The sequence below is a fragment of the Bos mutus genome, chromosome 4, assembly GCF_027580195.1.
Source record: "Bos mutus isolate GX-2022 chromosome 4, NWIPB_WYAK_1.1, whole genome shotgun sequence".
In the NCBI taxonomy this organism is placed as follows: Eukaryota; Metazoa; Chordata; class Mammalia; order Artiodactyla; family Bovidae; genus Bos; species Bos mutus.
In genome coordinates, this window is record NC_091620.1 from 67,723,618 (window position 1) to 67,743,011 (window position 19,394).

The following is a 19,394-nucleotide window of genomic DNA, read 5'->3' on the forward strand; positions in this document are numbered from 1 at the left end:
GCAGGCAGGCAAGGTCACAGGCAGGCATAATTGTACATAATTGATAATCCAAAGATCACTTTGGTTTTAGACTATATTATGTGATTTTATGAAGGAGTGTGGAGGACATTAGTCAGTTTTATTCTTCCTTCATTTCCTTTCTTTACATTTTCCTTAGGTAGCATATTAAAATTTGTCTTCATTCTCTGAGCTCATGCTAGCTGCCCAGAGGAGAGAATGGGAGCAAACTAAAATTTCAAAATCTATATTTTCAAAGATGGGTCTTCAACCATATGGATCCCAACCTTCCAGAGGTGTTTAGAAATACCTCTGACATCTGAAGATTATAGAAACCTTAACAGGAATTAGAGGATGTCATATGTGTCCAGTTTTGCTGCAAGTGAGACCTAATTTTTTTAAACATACTGATCCTGCTATGCTGTGCTTAGTCGCTCAGTCGTGTCCAACTCTTTTCGACCCCATGGACTGTAGCCCGCCAGGCTCCTCTGCCCATGGGGATTCTCCGGGCAAGAATACCAGAGTGGATTGCCATGCCCACCTCCAGGGGATCTTCCCAACCCAGGGATTGAATCCAGGTCTCCCACATTGCAGGCAGATTCTTTACCAACTGAGCCCTAGGGAAGCCTGATCCTGCTATAGTTATCTAAAAAGTAGATGTCTTGAAAAATAATGCAGCCTTTAACTTACTGTTAGAAGTCTGTGCCAAGAAATAAATATAGGCACTCAGAAAATGTATTTACATATGCATATAGATATCATGTATGAACTGAAGAGAGGAGCTACATCAGTGAGTTGGCAAGAAGTTGTTGTATATAGACTATGGAAAGTACATTTGTTACTCAATTATCCGCAGGGAATAGTTTCAGACTACCCCCAACCCCAAATCTGCAGATGCTCAAATACCTTATATAAAAATTGTGTAGTGTTTTCATATAACCTACGTACATCCCCTCTGCATATTTTGAATCACCTCAAGATTACTTATAGTACCTAATATGAGATAAATGCTATGTAAGTTGTAAGTACAATGTAAATGCAATGCAAATGCTATGTCAAAAATAGCATTTTTGACACAAAAAACTTGTGTCAAGTTCCAATTTTGCTTCTGGAACTTTCTGTAATATTTTTTCCTGAATATTTTGAGCCATTGTCGGTTGAATCCACAGATGTGGAACTGGTTGATATGGAGGAATAACTATATCTGTTATCCACGGATCCTTTGCTTATTCTACTTTTCCTTTTGCCTTTCTTGTGGCCACATCCACCCCCTTTTGTGTGACTATTCATGTGCAACATCTGGTATACAATTTAAAACAGATCTCATGTAAGATAGTATTCTGGTTTTAGCCCTTTTGGAAGTGTATTGCCCTTTCCTACTTCCTACAGCTATATATATCAGCACTATTATTGATACAGGCATACCTCATCTTCTTGAGCTTCCTTTTATTGCTCTTCTCATAAATTGCATCCTTTTACAAGTTGAAAGTTTTGGGGAACCCTGCATCAAGCAAGTCTGTCAGCACCATTTTTTCCAACAGATTTGCCCACTCTCTGTCTCTGTCTCAAACTTTCATCTCACAAATTTTTTAAACTTTTTCATTGTGACATTTGTTATGATGGTGACCTGTGATTAGTGATCTTTGATGTTATTACTGCAACTCACTGAAGGCTCAGGTGATGGTCAGCATTTTTTAGCAATTAAAGTATTTTAAAATTAACATTTTTTTAGACATAATGCTGTGGCACACTTAATAAACTATAGTACAGTGTAAACATAACTTTTGTATACACTGGAACACCAGAAAGTTGTGTGACTTGCTTTACTGTGGTGGTCTGGAACAGAGCCTACAGTATCTTTGAGGTATACTTGTGTTTTCCACTGGTTGTTAACCTGGACTGCTTATTTTGGGAGGGATGCATTTTTCTTAATTTTTGAAATTTTCTCTCATTTTTAGTGTTTTTGGTGACCTTTTTCTTTTAAGAACTTTCTTCTCCATATTTTTTTATTGATTTCTATTTTCCTTTTATTTTAGTTGAATTCTTAAAATATAATTTTGGTATTTTTTTTTTCAAGAGACATTATAGATGAGTAGTTAAGAGCATATGTGTTGAAACCAGAGTGCCTGGGTTTGAATCCCAGCTTATCATTTAGTAACCTGCATGACCACCATCTATCAAATGTGGATAATAATGGTATCTGCCTTGTAGGATTGTTACGAAGATTAAATAAGCTGATATATGTGAAATTTTCAAAATAATACCTAGTACGGAGTAAACATTCAGTAAAAATTGGTTATTATTATCTTGTGTGTGTGTTTGTTCCATCACTTCAGATGTGTCTGACTCTTTGTGACCCTATGGACTGTAACCCGCCAGGCTCCTCTGTCCATGGGATCCTCCAGGCAAGAATATTGGAGTGGATTGCCTTGCCCTTCTTCAGGGTATCTTCCTGACCCAGGGATTGAACCCAAGTGTCTGGCATTGCAGACAGATTCTTTACCATCTGAGCCACCAGGAAAGCCCCATTATTATCATACCTACAATAAAACATTTGTTCTTATGTAGCATCATTGCAATTTTTCCATAATGGTTTAGCATGTTCGATAAGATGAAGGTCAGATTACCTTTATGCACATCCATACGATGGACTATTATGTAACCATTTAAAGATGAGGAGGATGTACATATACTGACTAGAAGAACTATTAATGATATTTTTAGACGGTAATTTGCAGTTCCACACCATATAAGAATTTAGTGTTTAAAAGCTGTGTTATATAGAGACATGCTTATATACTTTAGAAAGTATTAGAAAAAGTATATACCTTAGATGAATGAATGGAAAAGAAACTTGAGCTTTTGAACTTTTTGTTTTATATAACTTTAACAATGGGATTATTGAAAAACACCCACACTTTTTTGTGCATTTCAATATTTTTAAAATATTGAAACAAACTTTCTGTGCTTGTGTTGGATAGATATTCTAATATAAGTCCATGCACTTATAGCTTTTAGAAAAAAGTAGATTTCTAAGAGTAAAGGTAATGCAGGTAATGAATCAAGAGACAAAATAATAATATCTTCTTTGTCTTGGTGGGGTGAAAAAGAAATATGATTGTTGATCATATATGCCTACTTGCACAGGTGTACACAGGTGTGTGTACACAGCATTAACATTACTGAGTTACCCTGGAAAAATGATAGGAATTCTCATAAGGCAAAATAAAGAAAAGTAAAGCAAAAAAAATAGGATAGGAAAAATGTGTACATACACATATTCCTAGAGTAGTGGTTTTCATGTTTGCATAATAGTTGTAAAATAGCTAATAATGTATTCTTTAACATTTGAGTGCTCACTGGCTGTCAAACAGTGTTTTAAGCCCTTATAGTGTTGTTTTATTGTTATATTTGCTTGTGAATTTATATGCCAGGATATGTGTGGAATAGTGTACATATTTTCACATACTTGTGATTGAGTGTACAAACCCCTAATCTGTCAGTCTACCCAAGCCTACTGAAAAAGCAATGAACTCTGGAGTTATTTTAAAAGGTAGGTTATTTTTCTCATTTCTCATATTCTTAATTCCTTTGAAAAGTTCTACTTGCTGCCTAAAATCAAGAACCCTAATTTGCATATCTTTGTGGTTGGTTGCTATAAAGCCAATATTTAAATTTCTTTGAGGTCTCTTTTAGTGCTTGGTATCTCAGGATGAAGATCTTGTCAGGAGGGTGAATATATATGTGAATATGTATGTGGCTCTTGGTCTTGGGCATTTTGTGACAAAGGAATTCCCCTTTGAATTGCTTGCTCCCCTGAAGCCCCTGGAGCCTCTGGCTCAAGCAGCGCAGTCGGTCTGTGCAGTGTCTCTGACGTCACCGGTGTATGCATAAGCCCTGCTATTGTCTTACTGCTATAACTGGGCTGGGGATTGCAGTATCCGCTGTTGCTGCTGCTCCCAGTCTTGCCCCCGCTGCTACCTAGTTCTGCCTCCCTGCATCCCAGAAGAGCCACGTCGGCCTGCCTTTCCCTATTGGATTTTCAAAAGCAGCTCTTCGGTTTTTGGTGCTGTAGGAGACCTTGCTTTTCAATCACACGGGAGAACACTGAAGCTTGTAAGAGGAGAATCTGGCAGCTGGACACAGCTTGGACTGCATTGTCTGTCTTCATGACCTCTGCTGTGTAGCAGCTCATCTCTCCACTCTCACACGTACACTGTCCTCGATTTTTTTCTTCCTTCCTTCTTTCTTCCATTCTTCTAATTTTTTAAAAGCAGCCTCTGGAGCCAGCCATGTTTGGCACTGAATCTTCATGTAAGTAAATGGATCTCACTTTGCTATTTAGAAATCTGCTTGCTGTCATGGTTTCATTGGCTTGGAGTTCATATCACTTTGCCGTAGGTCATTACCAGCCTTTGTATTTTGACTCTAATTACAAATAAATTGGTCTCAGGAAAAGGACTTCCCCTTCACTGGGTTATTCATCCTTAAGGCCAGGGATGTCAGAGTGGTCAAAATCAGGCCTCCAAGAGGGAGGGAGGAAGACAGGAATCTATGCAGCCTCCCCAGAATGTGTTAATTGGTGGGATCAAGTCTGTCACTGATCTATTGTTGTGGTTCTATAATGGTCCTTAAACCCTAAAATAGGTACTGTGAGGATCTGAGATGATAGTGTTTATTAAGAAAGAAAAAAAGGCTTACATTTTTTAATCTAAAAGGAGAAAGAGGTGTCATTATATCTTCTTCCCATATTTTTACAGAAACATAGGGACAGACATTATATGTAGATACAAAAAATAAAAGTTAAGCTTTTTTTTTTTAAATAGATTTTTTTTTTTTTACACAATGGCTTCAATTTTGATATGCTGGCTAGCGCCACAGTCCAGCAGCAGCATATCTGTCATAAAACTTATACAATGAAATTGCTTTGGTGCAGAGCAGGCCCCGCACAAGGGGCTGGGCTGGATGGCACTTGTGGACAGCTAAAATGGGTATTTGAAAAATGATGACCAGCCTAAGTAACGTGGTTTATTTAATGTTAGATGTAGAATAGTATAACTTGTCAATGCAGTTATACAGGCTCTGCAGAATATTTTGTCATTATCCATAAGCAAAGGTGACAGTTCAGAATTTATAAAGAGACTCAACCTGCTGACCTAGGACTTTAAACATTGGCAAGACACTGGCTTTGTGGGGAGAGAGGGTTAGGGCAGCAATTTAAGAAACACATTTCTTATGAATATATAATTCAGTCTCTCCTTTCTGATTTTGGGTGATCAGTGTGATTATTTATGCATAGTTGATGATTATTCCAGAATAGCAGTATTTCAAGAGAGCTGATACTCCTCAGGTCTTCTGTTTCTTGATTGGCTATTTTAAAGGGTGGATTATTTTTGTTGTTTTACCTACAAGCGTCCCATTTCTGAAATTACCACAATGCCTTATCAAGGTCAAGATAGAATAACAATGAATGTGATTCCCATTCAGCATGTGATAGTTTTATTTTTTAAATAATTTAAAAATGGTTTTTGAATCGACTTAAAATGATACATTTGGAATTATTGTCACCCAGGATTAGAAACAGATTATTTAGTGGCGAAGACCTTCCAGTTTCGTTTCAGTTATTGAATTTTGTTTAAGTAGGAACCTAGGTAGAGTAGATAGAAATATTTACATCCTAAAGGAAAATTAGTCCTATTACTTTGTTCAGCTGAAAATGGAAGTTGAAACTCAGTGTGGGAACCTTTGGGTTCTTGACACAGGGACTCTAACATCGTCTGGCCAGGTTTACTCAGCAGATAGCCTTTCTTGATCGTTAAACCTCATCTTTTGATAATATCACCCATGTGCTATGATCTATGTTTGAAAACTGCTGGTTGCTTTTGGTCTCCATAGCTACCAAATTGCTGTACAGATAGAATGCCATTCAGAAGACAGAACATCATCATGTAGGTTTTTTTTTTTAACTTGACTGAGTATTAAGTTTTGTTTCCTGCTTGTCACTAGAAGACCATAGATAGATTTGTACTGTCAGTGGCTGCAAAATGTTGAGAATGGACTGCCTTCCTTAGATAAGGAGATTCCTTAAATGTGTACTCAGTTGAGACAAGTGTATTTTCTTTGTGTTTTGAGGCATAGGTTCTCTAGGCCTTTAATTTCCATCTTTTGGAGGCTGTTTTATAGACTGAGACTATATTTAGAATGTTTAGAAAAACAGTCACATTAGAAGTTCTAATTAGTTCAGAAGGGATCTTCCAAACCACCTGGTATATTTTTACTAAATTTTTACAGTAAATACTTGTTTAGCTATCTAGTCTGTGTACAGTGCTATGCTAGATCTTGGAAAGGTTCATTTTTTTTTTTCTAACATATTCTGATTTTATAATTCTTATCCCTAATTTCTGGTTGCAGTAACTTACTTGTATTGAATGCTTTTACTTTTAAATTGAGGTATGGTTCACATACAATAAAATGCATAAATCAAAGTGTGGAACACATTGAATTTTTGCCTGTTTACACCTTGGAACTGCTACCCAGTTTGAGATACAGAACATTGTTTTTACTCTAGAAAGTTCTTTTGTGATGACCCTTCTCTGTCAATATTGCTTGTCCCAATATTACTTCTGTTCCTTGCCAAAAGGTGATCACTATTCTGAATTCTGTTGATATTGTCACTTGTATGTGATTAAAATTTTCTTTCTCTGCTTTTAACTCTTTGCGTATAAGAAAAGGAAATGTCAATAGCAATTTTCATGCCTTCATTTTCAAGTACTGGATTGATTAAGTTGACTTCATGTTTCAGGTCAGGAATTTGAGGTAACCTAGAAATCACATTATAACATGTTTAGTCTCACTGAGATCGTATTAAACGCCCACAAAGCACCCCCCACCCACCACCCACCACACATATTTGAAGAACCTTTAAAATGACAAAAAAACTTACCTGGAAGAGTAAAAAGTTTATCAGAGTTAAAACTTACATAGTTATGGCAACAGAATTTATAAATGCTCTTTCTGACCTCGCGTCAGTGAATATCTTCTTGATTCACTTTACAGAAGAACTCTGACAGTGTTGGAGTCTCATTTTTTCTAACTTAGTATATCTGAATCTCCCATAGTTGTATAAATTAGGACACAAACTATTTTCAGCCTTTGAAATGAAAGTGTTCTATGTTATGTGTAAATTAATCATTAGTACAAAGCAGGAAGTATAGCTTCTGTAATCTGTTACCATCATGATGTATTTCACTGAGCTTTTCCTTTACCGAAATTTCCCATGTCTAAAAATGGGAGTAGTAGGTCTGCCCTTTATCTGCTTTGAGGAAATGCAATTTTAGTCTGGTCAAAGTAATGTAGGCTTAAGGATGTAAGTACTAAAAAGAAAGTTTAGTGAGGGGAATAGTCATTTAAATGCATATGTTGAGTGCTTGATTTAATGATAGTTCATATTTTAAAATATGGAATTCCACAAAAATTAAAATTTCTTTTCCTCTTTAAATTTTATAAATAGAGAAAAAGTTCATCTTTTCTTTTTGTGGAGTAAGGGACACTGACTTTGTACTGCTGCCATTTGGTTGCATCCTTTATCATAAAGCCAGTTATTCTCCAAAGAGTAAGTACTTCAAATACATGGACATTTATTCAATTAGTGTTTTTCTAGCTCAGTCCTCCTCCTGTCCCCCCTCCCATGTTTAACTTTTTTGGTCCTCAAGGGTACCGTTTAAGATGTGCTGTGGTGGGAATTGTGCTCTTTTCTAATAAGTGAAAGTGTCTTTAAAAGCACCTACCTTATTAGTCCAGTGAAGAGAGCAACACCCTACCTTTTCAGAAACAGTGTACCCTTGGGGCAAATAGTGTCATTTAATCCCTCCTCTGAACATTTTGTTGTAGTTGTAACATATTAGAAAGAACATCTTCTGTATCTTGAAAGGGAAAGAGAAATTACCCAAATCCCAGCAGAGCAGTAGTATTTTGTGAGTTTAGTGGTGATGGGTATATGGTGGACCTGTGTGTCAGATTGTCAGTTCTCTTTAGCTGTGGTATGACTGTCTTGCAAATCTTCTTGCCATTTTCTGCATGCCCACCTCACCTTCAGTAGGCAGCTAGATGCTGGAAAGGATTTGGGGTATATGTGCTGCCCCATATGATTTTCTTTGATGAATACCGAAAGGGCAGCTGTTGCTTTTTATTTTCATTACTGATAAATGCATTAATTTGGAACTGACAGCTTCTCAATTTTAATAGTGAGTATGGTATCATGCTTCTAAGAACAATGTAATTATCTCAAATTTTGAGCCATTATGTGAGAGATGGTAAAATGAATATACTCTAGCAATATTAGATCACCAAGAAACTGTACAATTAAACAGACAACTCTTTTATAGAAGAATAAATGAGTCACATTCCCTTTTTATGTATTTCAGGGCCATTCTTGACAACCAGTCATACGTGAGATTAAACTTGGTTCTATTGTTTTGGTGTAATTTCTGTGAATCAGTTGAGACGTTAACAGCAACTATAGTCTTTCAAAAATGGCTATTCACAACTGGACTGTTCTGCAGTATAAGCCCTAGTTCTTGTTAAATAATTGTATGACACTGCTGTTTTTGCTGTTAGTATGGTTGACATTTTAGTACTATATCCCTCCCTTTATTAGTTTTTGTCATATGACAACTAGGTAGTTCAGAGTCATTTTCCTTTCCAAATCTTTAATCCAGCTGTTAGTATTTAGCTGTATTGAATTTTAGATGCTTTCATCTTACTTAAAATGCACATACTTAAATATACACACAAAAACTTACTGCTAATTCTATACTTAGAACATTAAATAAAAGAAAAAAAATTACATGACTTTGGATAAATAGAAACCACAGATGGCTAAAGTCACAATAAAGAAAAATAATTATGAATCACTGGAATTTACACTGGGACATGGTCATACAGGACCCTGGGAAGTAAAGCTCATTTAATACTTTTGACTTGTCTCACTATATTATTGTCTTTTCTTATCTTCTGACAATGTTAAGTCTGATGTGAAATTTCCTTTTGGGTTTCTTGCCTGTTAGTAGTTGGCATCGTAATTTTTAGAATCAAGGGAATATTTTAAACGAAATAAAGATAGGAATTTGTTTTTTTTCCCCCTTGATATTTATATACTGATTCTGCTAGTATAGGAATGGAATGAAAATACCCAGTGGTTATTTTTAAATGTTCAGAGTACTTATTTTCACTTGAGTACTGGTTTCCTTAATTGTTAGTCTGGTTTGTTCAGCAGAAATTACACATGAGTTTTCAGTGATCTGTTGTTTTCATTGTCACAATGGACCAGATTCATATCCTGTATAAACTGTGGGGAGTCTATGGGGAAAAATTACCATATATGGAAACTTTCCTCATAGAATCCCCATGGAGTTACACAGGATGTGAATAGAATTGTTATGGATTCTGGGTTGAATCCATATCAGTTACACTGATAATGTGTATTTTTAACGTTAACAGTAGTTACCATGTTAAATTATGTTCAAATACTATTACATGTTCAATACAAGACCATATGGAACATAAAAAAATATATGGTCATTTTAACATTTTTTTGAAGTGTATTTATATCCTACTATTTTTTCCCTAATAAGTGTAAAACATTCATTAACATGCTTATTATTGTATCTTTAATTAGAAAATGCCAGTTTTGAATTATTTAAAAGTCCTGTAATGTCACATTTGCTGTGCGAGTAGTAAATTGTAATATTTTCTCTGTAGAGATTTTGCTTTTATTAGTAATGGATTCAGTTTATTTTGAACTGAGGGACCAAGATGTATATTTAATGCTGCTAAGTCGCTTCAGTCCTGTCCGACTCTGTGCGACCCCATAGATGGCAGCCCACCAGGCTCCCCAGTCCCTGGGATTCTCCAGGCAAGAACACTGGAGTGAGTTGCCATTTCCCTCTCCAGTGCGTGAAAATGAAAAGTGAAAGTGAAGTTGTTCAGTCGTTTCCGACTGTTAACAACCCCACGGTCTGCAGCCTACCAGGCTCCTCCGTCCGTGGGATTTTCCAGGCAAGAGTACTGGAGTGGGGTGCCATTGCCTTCTCTGATATTTAATGCATGTTGTAGAAATGGCAGCAACCACGTGCCTGTTGCAGTGACTTAAGTGCAGAGACTCTGGTGCTCAATTGCTTGGATGCAAATCATGGATGTACCACGTTCTACCAGGGTTTGGCCATCTACCATCTAAGGTCTCCGGGCCTAAAGTGTGACTTATCTGACAAACTCTTGAATGTTAGGGGAATCTGCCTTTTTGGGTCAGGACATCTGCACCGGGGTAGAGCTTATTAAGGGTCACTGTGGAGATTAGACTGGCAGTGGGAAAACTGGCTGAAGAAATGTCACTTTGTAAGAATGGGTGGAAGTTCCATCATGAGGATCTTTGAAGGGACTCAGTAGGAGATCTGAAGGGAAGAGACTACATGAAACTGATGAACTAGGTCAGGGTTGACAAATGCCCAGTGTTTTTTACTACTAGTCACTGCTGCGGCAGCTATCACTGATTGGTTACAGCATTTTTGTAGGATGACTTTAAGCCACTAAGAGTTGAAATGGTTTCTTCTTAAAACATTTGTCTGTGCAAGTATTTTCCACATTAGGGTGAAAAATAATCACAAGAATAAATGTTTAAATAAACTTGAAAACAGTTATAGAGTTAAGAAGAAAGATTAAGAATCTTAAGTGTTCTAGTAGTATCCCTTTTGGTTTAAAATAAACATACCATTCTGTGTCACATTATGACTCTCTGGAATAATTCAGAGCCACTTCTCTCTTTTAAATGAAATTTACACCAGTTGAAGACATATCTCCAGAGTGTAGCAGCATACCTAACATATAGTAAGCACTCATTCTTTGAAATTTGAATCCACTGTAGCTTAAGGGAATATTGAAAATATGATGTATTGGCTTCATAGGGGATTGATATTGTTTAGTTAAAATTTTCAGGTTAAGGAGTTTATCACACATAACTGGCACATATTGGAAATATTGTCAGTGAACAACTCTTACCTGTCACCCCTCAGGCAGGAGTAGGCGACAATATGGACTTCTATTACTAAGCCCAGATGTGTTAGCACTAAATTGCCATTTACTGATACTTGACTATATACTGACCTAATGACTACATTTCACCTAAGTTCATGTATCAATTTAATATTATCAAGTAAAAATAAAGAGGAATTATAATCATCAATTCATTTACAGCATGAAAACCGAGAAGTGTTTCTTTGCCAATCCTGATGTAATTTTAGAAATTAGAAAAATTATTTTCTACTTCTTTGTGAGAATTTCAGAATAAGATTCAGGCATATTGGCATATTCGGGGGGACAGTGAGTCTGATTGGAATGCATACAGATTGGGAAACCACAGTGGCTCCATTAGAGTGTTATTTACCACTTCTTCCTCCATGGCTACTTCTGGAACACCTAGGCTTAGTGGAGGCTTTAGTAGGGTTTGGCCTGGTGATATGCATGGATAGTCCAAGCATGGGCTTGACTCAGAAGTCTAGAATTTCTTACCTGAAACTTTTCTAGATTTGTTTTAATATAATACTTTTTCAGTTCTCTATTACCATACAACAAACCACCCCAAAACATTGTAACTTAAAATAAGCATTTATTATTCTATTCAGTTCTATTCAAGTCTATTTAGGTTGACTGATCGGAGCTACTGGTGGTTCTCATGTAGAGTCTCTGATGTGGTTGCAGTCAGATGTCTCTTGGCTGCAGTTATCTAAAGGCTCATCTGAGCTGGAGGTCCAGAATAGCTCTCTCACATGGATATCAGTTGAGACTGGCTGTTGATTTGGGGCTCAGCTAAGGTTGTAGGCAGTAATACCTATATTTGGCTTCTTGATGAGGTTCAAGCTTCTCATATCATGATGCTAGGTTCTCAGAGAAAGCATCCTTTAGCAGAGTATCCAAGAGACCTAGAAGGAAGCTAAAAGGTTTCTTATGACCTGATCTTGGAAGTCTTAGAAGTCACTTCCACTATATTATATTGGCTGAGCAAGTCACTAAAATGAGCCCAGATTCAAAAGGAAGAGAATTAGACTTTTCTTGGTGAGGAAGCGGCAAGAGTGCATTGTAGAAGAGCAAGTAGAATGAAAAATATTTTAGTGGTAATCTTTCAAAATATACTGTGTCATAAGTAGTTTCCAAACTCTGCTCCATGAAATTGGTACTATGAGGATTTGTTTTAAACATGGAGTCTGCAGACTTTTCCTGTAGAGCCAGATAGTGAATATTTAAAGTTTGTGGACTGTTCAGTCTCTTTTGCAACTACTGAACTCTACCACTATAGCATAAAAGCAGCCATAGACAAATAAGTGTGGCTGTGTTCCAATATAACTTTATTATGGATGTGGAAATTTGAATTTTTATATAATTTTCACATACCAAAAATATTCTTTTTTTCCAACTCTTGAAAAATGTAAAAAAGAAAACATTCTTAAGAACTATACAAAACCAGGTGGTGGGCAAGCTCTGGCCCACGGGTCTTAATATTTGCTGACCCCTACTTTTAATACTTGATTTGAATTTCATTTTTAATTGCTAAAAAACCTCAAAGAACAACAGATACATTCACATATTAAAAATAAATAATTTTGATATATTGGGTACTGTTGATAAATGAACTCAGGTTGTTATTGGTTGACTTTATTATTAAATATTATAATTCAAACCTATAAATGTACATCTGTTTAACATACTGTGCTCTGGCATAATACTTTGAAAGAAGATTGTGTTAAAGTGAGTGAAAGAAAAAAATAAAATCATAAGACATTTGAAGGCTTAATTTCTATTCTGTTCTCAAGAGTAACACTAGGAAAGAAAGACTGTGGAGAACTTCTGTTTGATTTAATTTCACAAATATTTATGGAATGTAGAGGAATTGCCCATGATAAGTGATAAGAAGGAAAAAGCTTTCAAGAACTTTAAAGTTCAACTGGAGATGGTGGAGTGAGACAGTGAGAAGAGAACCAAGAGGGTTATAATATTAAAACTATATGTTTTTCTTTCAGTTAAGTCAGTATAAATTAGATTATTTTTGACACAGGTACCCATAAATCAAACTAAAAATTGGATGTCATTGGAATTGGCATTGTATAATATGCAGAATTTGACAAGAGAAACCAGCTTTTTCTTGAAATAATTTTATTGGAGAACAATATGCATATGATAAAATGTATCCATTAAAAAAATGGATCCATTTAAAATGTACAGTTTGATGAATTTTGACAAATGTATACCTATGTGTAACCATTGCAATCAAGATACAGAACATATCCAGCACCTCCCAAAGTTACCTTGTGCCACTTTAGTTAATCTCCGTGTTTCTAGACTTTCACATAAATGAGATCATACAATGTATTTTGTTCTTTTGTATAACTTCTTTCATTTAGCATAATGTTTTCAGTCATGTTGTTATGGCTGTTTGTACTTCATCTCTTTTTATTACCAAGTAGTAGAAAAAAATGTATAATTGGCTCAGCCATTTGCCTGACGATACTGAATTGTTTCCTGTTTTTGGTTCTTATGAACAAAGCTGATGTAATTACTTATGTATAATTCTCTGTGTTGACATATGTTTTCACTTTTCTTGGTTAGGAACGTAGAAACGCAATTGTTGACAAATTGCCAAGCTGTTTTTCAAAATGGTTATACTTTTTTGCATTCCCAGCAGCAATGTGTGGGAGTTCAATTGCTTTATATCTTGGCGATACTTAATATTGTCAGTCTTTTAAATTTTAGCTAATTTAGTGAGTGTGTAGTGATATATTATGAATTTAACTTGCATTTCCCTCATCGGTAAAAATGTTGAGCATTTTTTCATGTGCTTGTTGACCATTGATGTATCTTCATTGATGAAATGTCTGTTCAAATATTGATACTTTGCCTTATAATTGTTTTTTTTTTTTTTAAATCACAGCATTCAAGAAAGCTGTGCAATCCATTTTTTAAAATTTAATTAAATAATTAATTGATCTATTTATTTTTGGCTGTGCTGGGTCTTCGTTGCTGCGCAGGCTTTTCTCTAGTTGTGGCATGTGGGAGCTGTTCTGGTTATGGTACCTGGGCTTCTCACTGCGGTGTCTTCTCTTGTTGCAGAGCACAGGCTCTAGGGCATGAGGGCTTCAGTAGTTGTGCATGTGGTCTCAGTAATTGTGGCTCCCAGTCTCTAGAACAGAGGCTCAGCAGTTGTGGCACATGGGCTTGGTTGCTCTGCAGCATGTGGATCTTCCTGGATTAGGGACATGGGCTGCTGTCTATGGGGTCGCACAGAGTAGGACACGACTGATGTGACTTAGCAGTAGCAGCTGTGTCTACTGCACTGGCAAGCAGATTCTTATCCACTGAGTACCAGGGAAACTCTATAATTGAGTTTTGAGAGTTCTTCGTATATTTTGATATGATCTTTTTAAAGATATATGTCTTGACAGTATTTTCTTATAGTCTGTAGCTTTTTGTTTTCTTACTGATGTTGTTTTTAATCTTGATAACATACAGTTTCTTAATTTCTTGTGTCCTATATAAAATTTTTTGCCTAACCTAAGGTCATAAAAATTTTTTCCCTGTATTTTCTCCCAAATGTTTTCTATGTTGTGCTTCTGTGTGTTCTATGATCCATTTTCAGTAAATTTCTGTGTATAGTATGAGGTAATACTGGCTATTTACTTTTTATTTTTCCCACCAAAATTCACTTGTTCCAGCACCATTTCTTGAACAGACAGTCCTTTTCCCATTGAATTCGCAACTTTATAAAAAATCAACTGACCCTGTATTTCTATCCTATTTTATTCCAGAGATCTCTGTGTTTATCCTTAGGCCATGGTATTATAGTTTTGATTGCTACATCTTTATGATTCCTTTTGAAATCAAGTAATGTAAGCCCTCCAGGTCTGTTATTTTCCAAAATTTTTTGGCTATATTTGATTCTTTCATCCCACAGAAATTTTAAAGTTTGCTTGTCAATTTCTACAGAAAGACCTCCTGGTATTTTGATTGAGAGTGTATAATCTAAAAGCAGTTTGAGGGGAGTGGATAGTTTAACAATTTTTAGTTCTCCAATTCATAAACATGGTATATCTGCCCTTTCATTTAAGTCTTTTTTAACTTTTCCCAGCAACGATAAAATGAGTTATGAAATTCCAAGAGTTAGGTTTGTCTTTTTTTCCCCACTGATAAAAGAATACTTATCTGGAGTAGAGTAACAATCTCAAATATATGTTTCTAGGGAAAGCATCGTAAAATCTAAGTTGATGGTATTAGTAAAATCTCATTAATTCAAATTTGAAGGACATGCTTGGATTTGTGAAAAGTCTTAAGTAGCCTGAAAAATGAGACTTTATTAAACAACTGTTGCCATGTAGAAGTATTATGGGAGATATGTGTTAACAAATAGATAAGCAGAGTTGTACGTTTATGTAAAATGTAAAATGCTATTTTTATAGCCCTTAAAGCATTTGCTCTCTCACCAAGATGAACTACTTTCTTCCTTTTGTTTGTTATCTTAGGAAATCACTTTCTTATATTTTAGAAGTGGCTTTCCTCCCATTTTTACCTAAATATTCACGTTTGTTTAATTAGAAGGATCTGAACTTATGAATTTTTATATTTAGAAATAGAATCCCTGTTCTTATGAAACTCCTCCTATAGTCCTATTAAGGTACCATCCTTTTTAGGAGTCTATTAAATCTATGGATCCTTATGATTTCAAGAGAATTGAAGCCTAAAAATACATTCAGGACGGCATATCACCTTTAAAAATTAAACTGAATTCAAATTGATTTTATTAAGAATGTTTTCTAACTATTTGACATTAGTTGTGATAAGTCTTCAAACTTCATGAAGCCAAATTTGGTAGAGATTGAATTGACCTGACATAGCATATTATGTATATACATTATAAATGTGAATCTATAAACATTTATCTAATGCCTAAAGCAACTAACATTAAACTCCACCCTTGTTTTAAGCAGTTTATAAAACAGTGATCCTGTGGGATGGGGGTTACAAGGGAGGCTCAAGAGGGAGGACGTATCACCAGGTGGTCAATACAGAAACCAGATTGATTATATTCTTTGCAGCCAAAGATGGATAAACTCTATATAGTCAGCAAAAACAAGACCCAGAGCTGACTGTGGCTCAGATCATGAGCTCCTTATTGCAAAATTCAGGCTTAAATTGAAGAAAGTAAGCAAAATCACTAGACCATTCAGGTATGACCTAAATCAAATCACTTGTTTATACAGTAGAGGTGACAAATAAATTCAAGGGATTAGATCTGGTAGACATACTGCCTGAAGAACTATGGACAGAGGTTCATAACACTGTACAGGAGGAGGTGACCAAAGTCATCCCAAAGGGAAAAAACACGCAAGAAGGCAAAATGGTTGCCTGAGCGGTCTTACACATAGCTGAGAAAAGAAGTGAAAGGCAAGAGAGGAAGGAAAAGATCTACCCAACTGAATGCCGCATTCCAGAGGATAGCAAGGAGAGATAAGAAAGCCTTAAAGTGAACAATGCAGAGAAATAGAGGAAAACAATAGGATGGGAAAGACTACAAGAAAACTGAAGATACCAGTGGAACGTTTTGTGCAAAGATGGGCAATAAAGGACAGAAATGGCAAGGACCTAACAGAAGCAGAAGAGATTTCTGCTGGCAGGTGGTAAAAATACACGGAATTATGCAAAAATGGTCTTAATGACCTGGATAACAGTGATGGTATGATCACTTACCTAGAGCCTGACATCCTTGAGTGTGAAGTCAAATGGGCCTTAGGAAGCATTACTACAAACCAAGCCAGTGGAAGTTTTCCAGTTGAGCTATTTCAAATCCTAAAAGATGATGTTGTTAAAGTGTTGCACTCAATATGTCAGAATATTTTGGAAAACTCAGCAGTGGCCACAGGACTGGAAATTGTTTTTATTCCAATCCCAAGAAGGGCAATGCCAAAGAATGTTCAGAGTACCACATAATTGCACTCATTTCACATGCTAGCAAGGTAATGCTCAAAATTCCTCAAGCTAGTCTTCAACAGTATGTGAACCGAGAACTTCCAGGTATACAAGCTGGATTTAGAAAAGACAGAGGAACCAGAGATCAAATTGCCAACATCCATTGGATCATAGAAAAAGTAAAGAAATTCCAGAAAAACCTCTGCTTCATTGACTATGCTAAAACCATTGACTGTGAAGATCACAACTGTGGAAAATTCTTAAAGAGATGGGAATACTAGATCACCTTACCTGCCTCCTGAGAAACCTGTATTTGGGTAAAGAAGCAACAGTTAGAACCATGGAGCAATAGACTGGTTCAAAATTGGGAAAGGAATACGTCAGGCTGTATATTGTCACCCTAATGATTTAGCTTTATATGCAGAGTACATCATGCGAAATGCCGGGCTGGATGACTCATAAGCTAGAATTAAGATTGCCAGGAGAAATAACAACCTCAGATATGCAGATGATACCATTTTTATAGCAGAAAGCAAAGAGGAACTAAAGAGCCTCTTGATAAGGGTGATAGAGGAGAGTGAAAAAGGTGGCTCTAAATTCAGCATTCAGAAAACTAAGATCATGGCATCTGGTCTCATTACTTCATGGCAAATAGGTGGGGATAAAGGGAAACAGCGGCAGATTTCATTTTCTTGAGCTCCAAAATCTTTCCGGATGGTGACTTCAACCACAAAATTTAAACACAATTGCTCCTTTGGAGAAAAGCTATGACAAACCTAGATAGCATGTTAAAAAGCAGAGATGTCTTTTGCAAACAAAAGTCCATCTAGTCAAAGCTGTGGTTTTTCCAGTAGTCTTGTATGGATGTGAGAATTGGACCAAAAAGAAGGCTGAATGTCTAAGAACTGATGCTTTCAAATTATGGTGCTGGAGAACTCTTATGGTGCATAGGACAGCAAGGAGATCAAACCAGTTGATCCTAAAGGAAATCACCTGAATATTCATTGGAAATACTGATGCTGAAGCTAAAGCTCCAATATTTTGGCCACCTGATGCCAAGAGTCGACTCATTTTAAAAGACCTTGATGCTGGGAAGAGTTGAGGGCAGGAGGAGAAGGGGATGACAGAGGATGAGGTGGTTGGATGGCATCACCAACTCGATGGAAATGCGTTTGAGCTAACTGTGAGAGATAGTGAAGGACAGGGAAGCCTGGCGTGCTGCAGTCCATTGTAAAGAGTCGGAGGACTTAGCAATTCAACAATAATAGCTGATTCACATTGTTGTACATTGGAAACTAACAGAACATTGTGAAGCAATTACACTCCAATTAAAAAATAAATAACCCAACAGTCATGTAATAACCCCTTGTTAACTAGTGTAGTCTTTTGAAAACTATGGGGGTAAATAAATTTAATGGATTATTCATCTGTACTGACTTTCTCACCCTTTCTCTGAGTTCCAGATAACCCTAGTTTGTTAATTATTTTTGGTGTAAGTGTACAGCACAGTGCTTCAGAACCTGGGATTTGAGATATATAGACAAGGGTGCCTATTTGACTCTGTTGCTATAGGTATTATCTCAGCCTTAGTTTGTTCATCTATAAAATGGGTATAATAGGAAACCTCATGAGATTGTTATAATGTGTAATGAAATAGGTCAGTATGGGAGACAAGCCCTTAATAGCACATAAGCAATCAGTAGTTTAATTATTTTTAAAGTTTTTCATACCAGAATTATGAAATTCTGAAATTACCAGAATTATGAAATTATAGGTATTTTTCATACCAGAATACGTATATATTTGTATATTGGTTATGAGATAGAGTATAATTGAGGATAAAATGGCAGCATCAGATGCATAAAAGTTGACAAAAATGAGAAAAAATAACTTGAAAAGAAAAAGTTATTATTTGGTCCATGTCATCTGGCAGCCTGCATTCTCAGGGAACAAGATAAATTATATGTGTCCCCCATTCTCATAGACTGGCTCCAAATCGACAAAGAAGTATGTCCAGACTGTGTATTGTCACCCTGCTTATTTAACTTTTATGCAGAGTACATCATGAGAAATGCTGGACTGGTTGAAGCGCAAGCTGGAATCAAGATTGCCAGGAGAAATAGCAATAACCTCAGATACGCAGATAACACCATGCTTATGGCACAAAGCGAAGAAGAACTAAAGAGCCTCTAGATGAAAGTGAAAGAGGAGAGTGAAAAAGTTGGCTTAAAGCTCAACATTCAGAAAACTGAGATCATGGCATCTGGTCCCATCACTTCATGGCAAATAGATGGGGAAACAATCCCGTCCCCACTCTTTCCAGTGGGGAGGGGAAACAGTGTCAGACTTTATTTTTGGGGGCTCCAGAATCACTACAGATGGTGACTGCAGCC

General features: G+C 36.2%; 1 protein-coding gene across 7 annotated transcripts in view; it reads left to right on the forward strand.

Moving 5' to 3' along the window:
• ST7 (suppression of tumorigenicity 7) overlaps positions 1-19,394 on the forward strand; it is a 268,415-nt gene that overhangs the window by 52,007 nt on the left and 197,014 nt on the right. Inside the window, exon 1 of one of the 7 annotated variants that reach the window (XM_070369590.1) lies at positions 3,965-4,311. The exons of the other annotated variants lie outside the window; for them this stretch is intronic. Within the exon in view, the coding sequence (XP_070225691.1) occupies positions 4,290-4,311 (22 nt within the window). The 5' untranslated portion in view covers positions 3,965-4,289. Of the gene's footprint in view, positions 1-3,964; positions 4,312-19,394 lie in introns of those variants that run through there. 7 annotated transcript variants of the gene reach the window in all.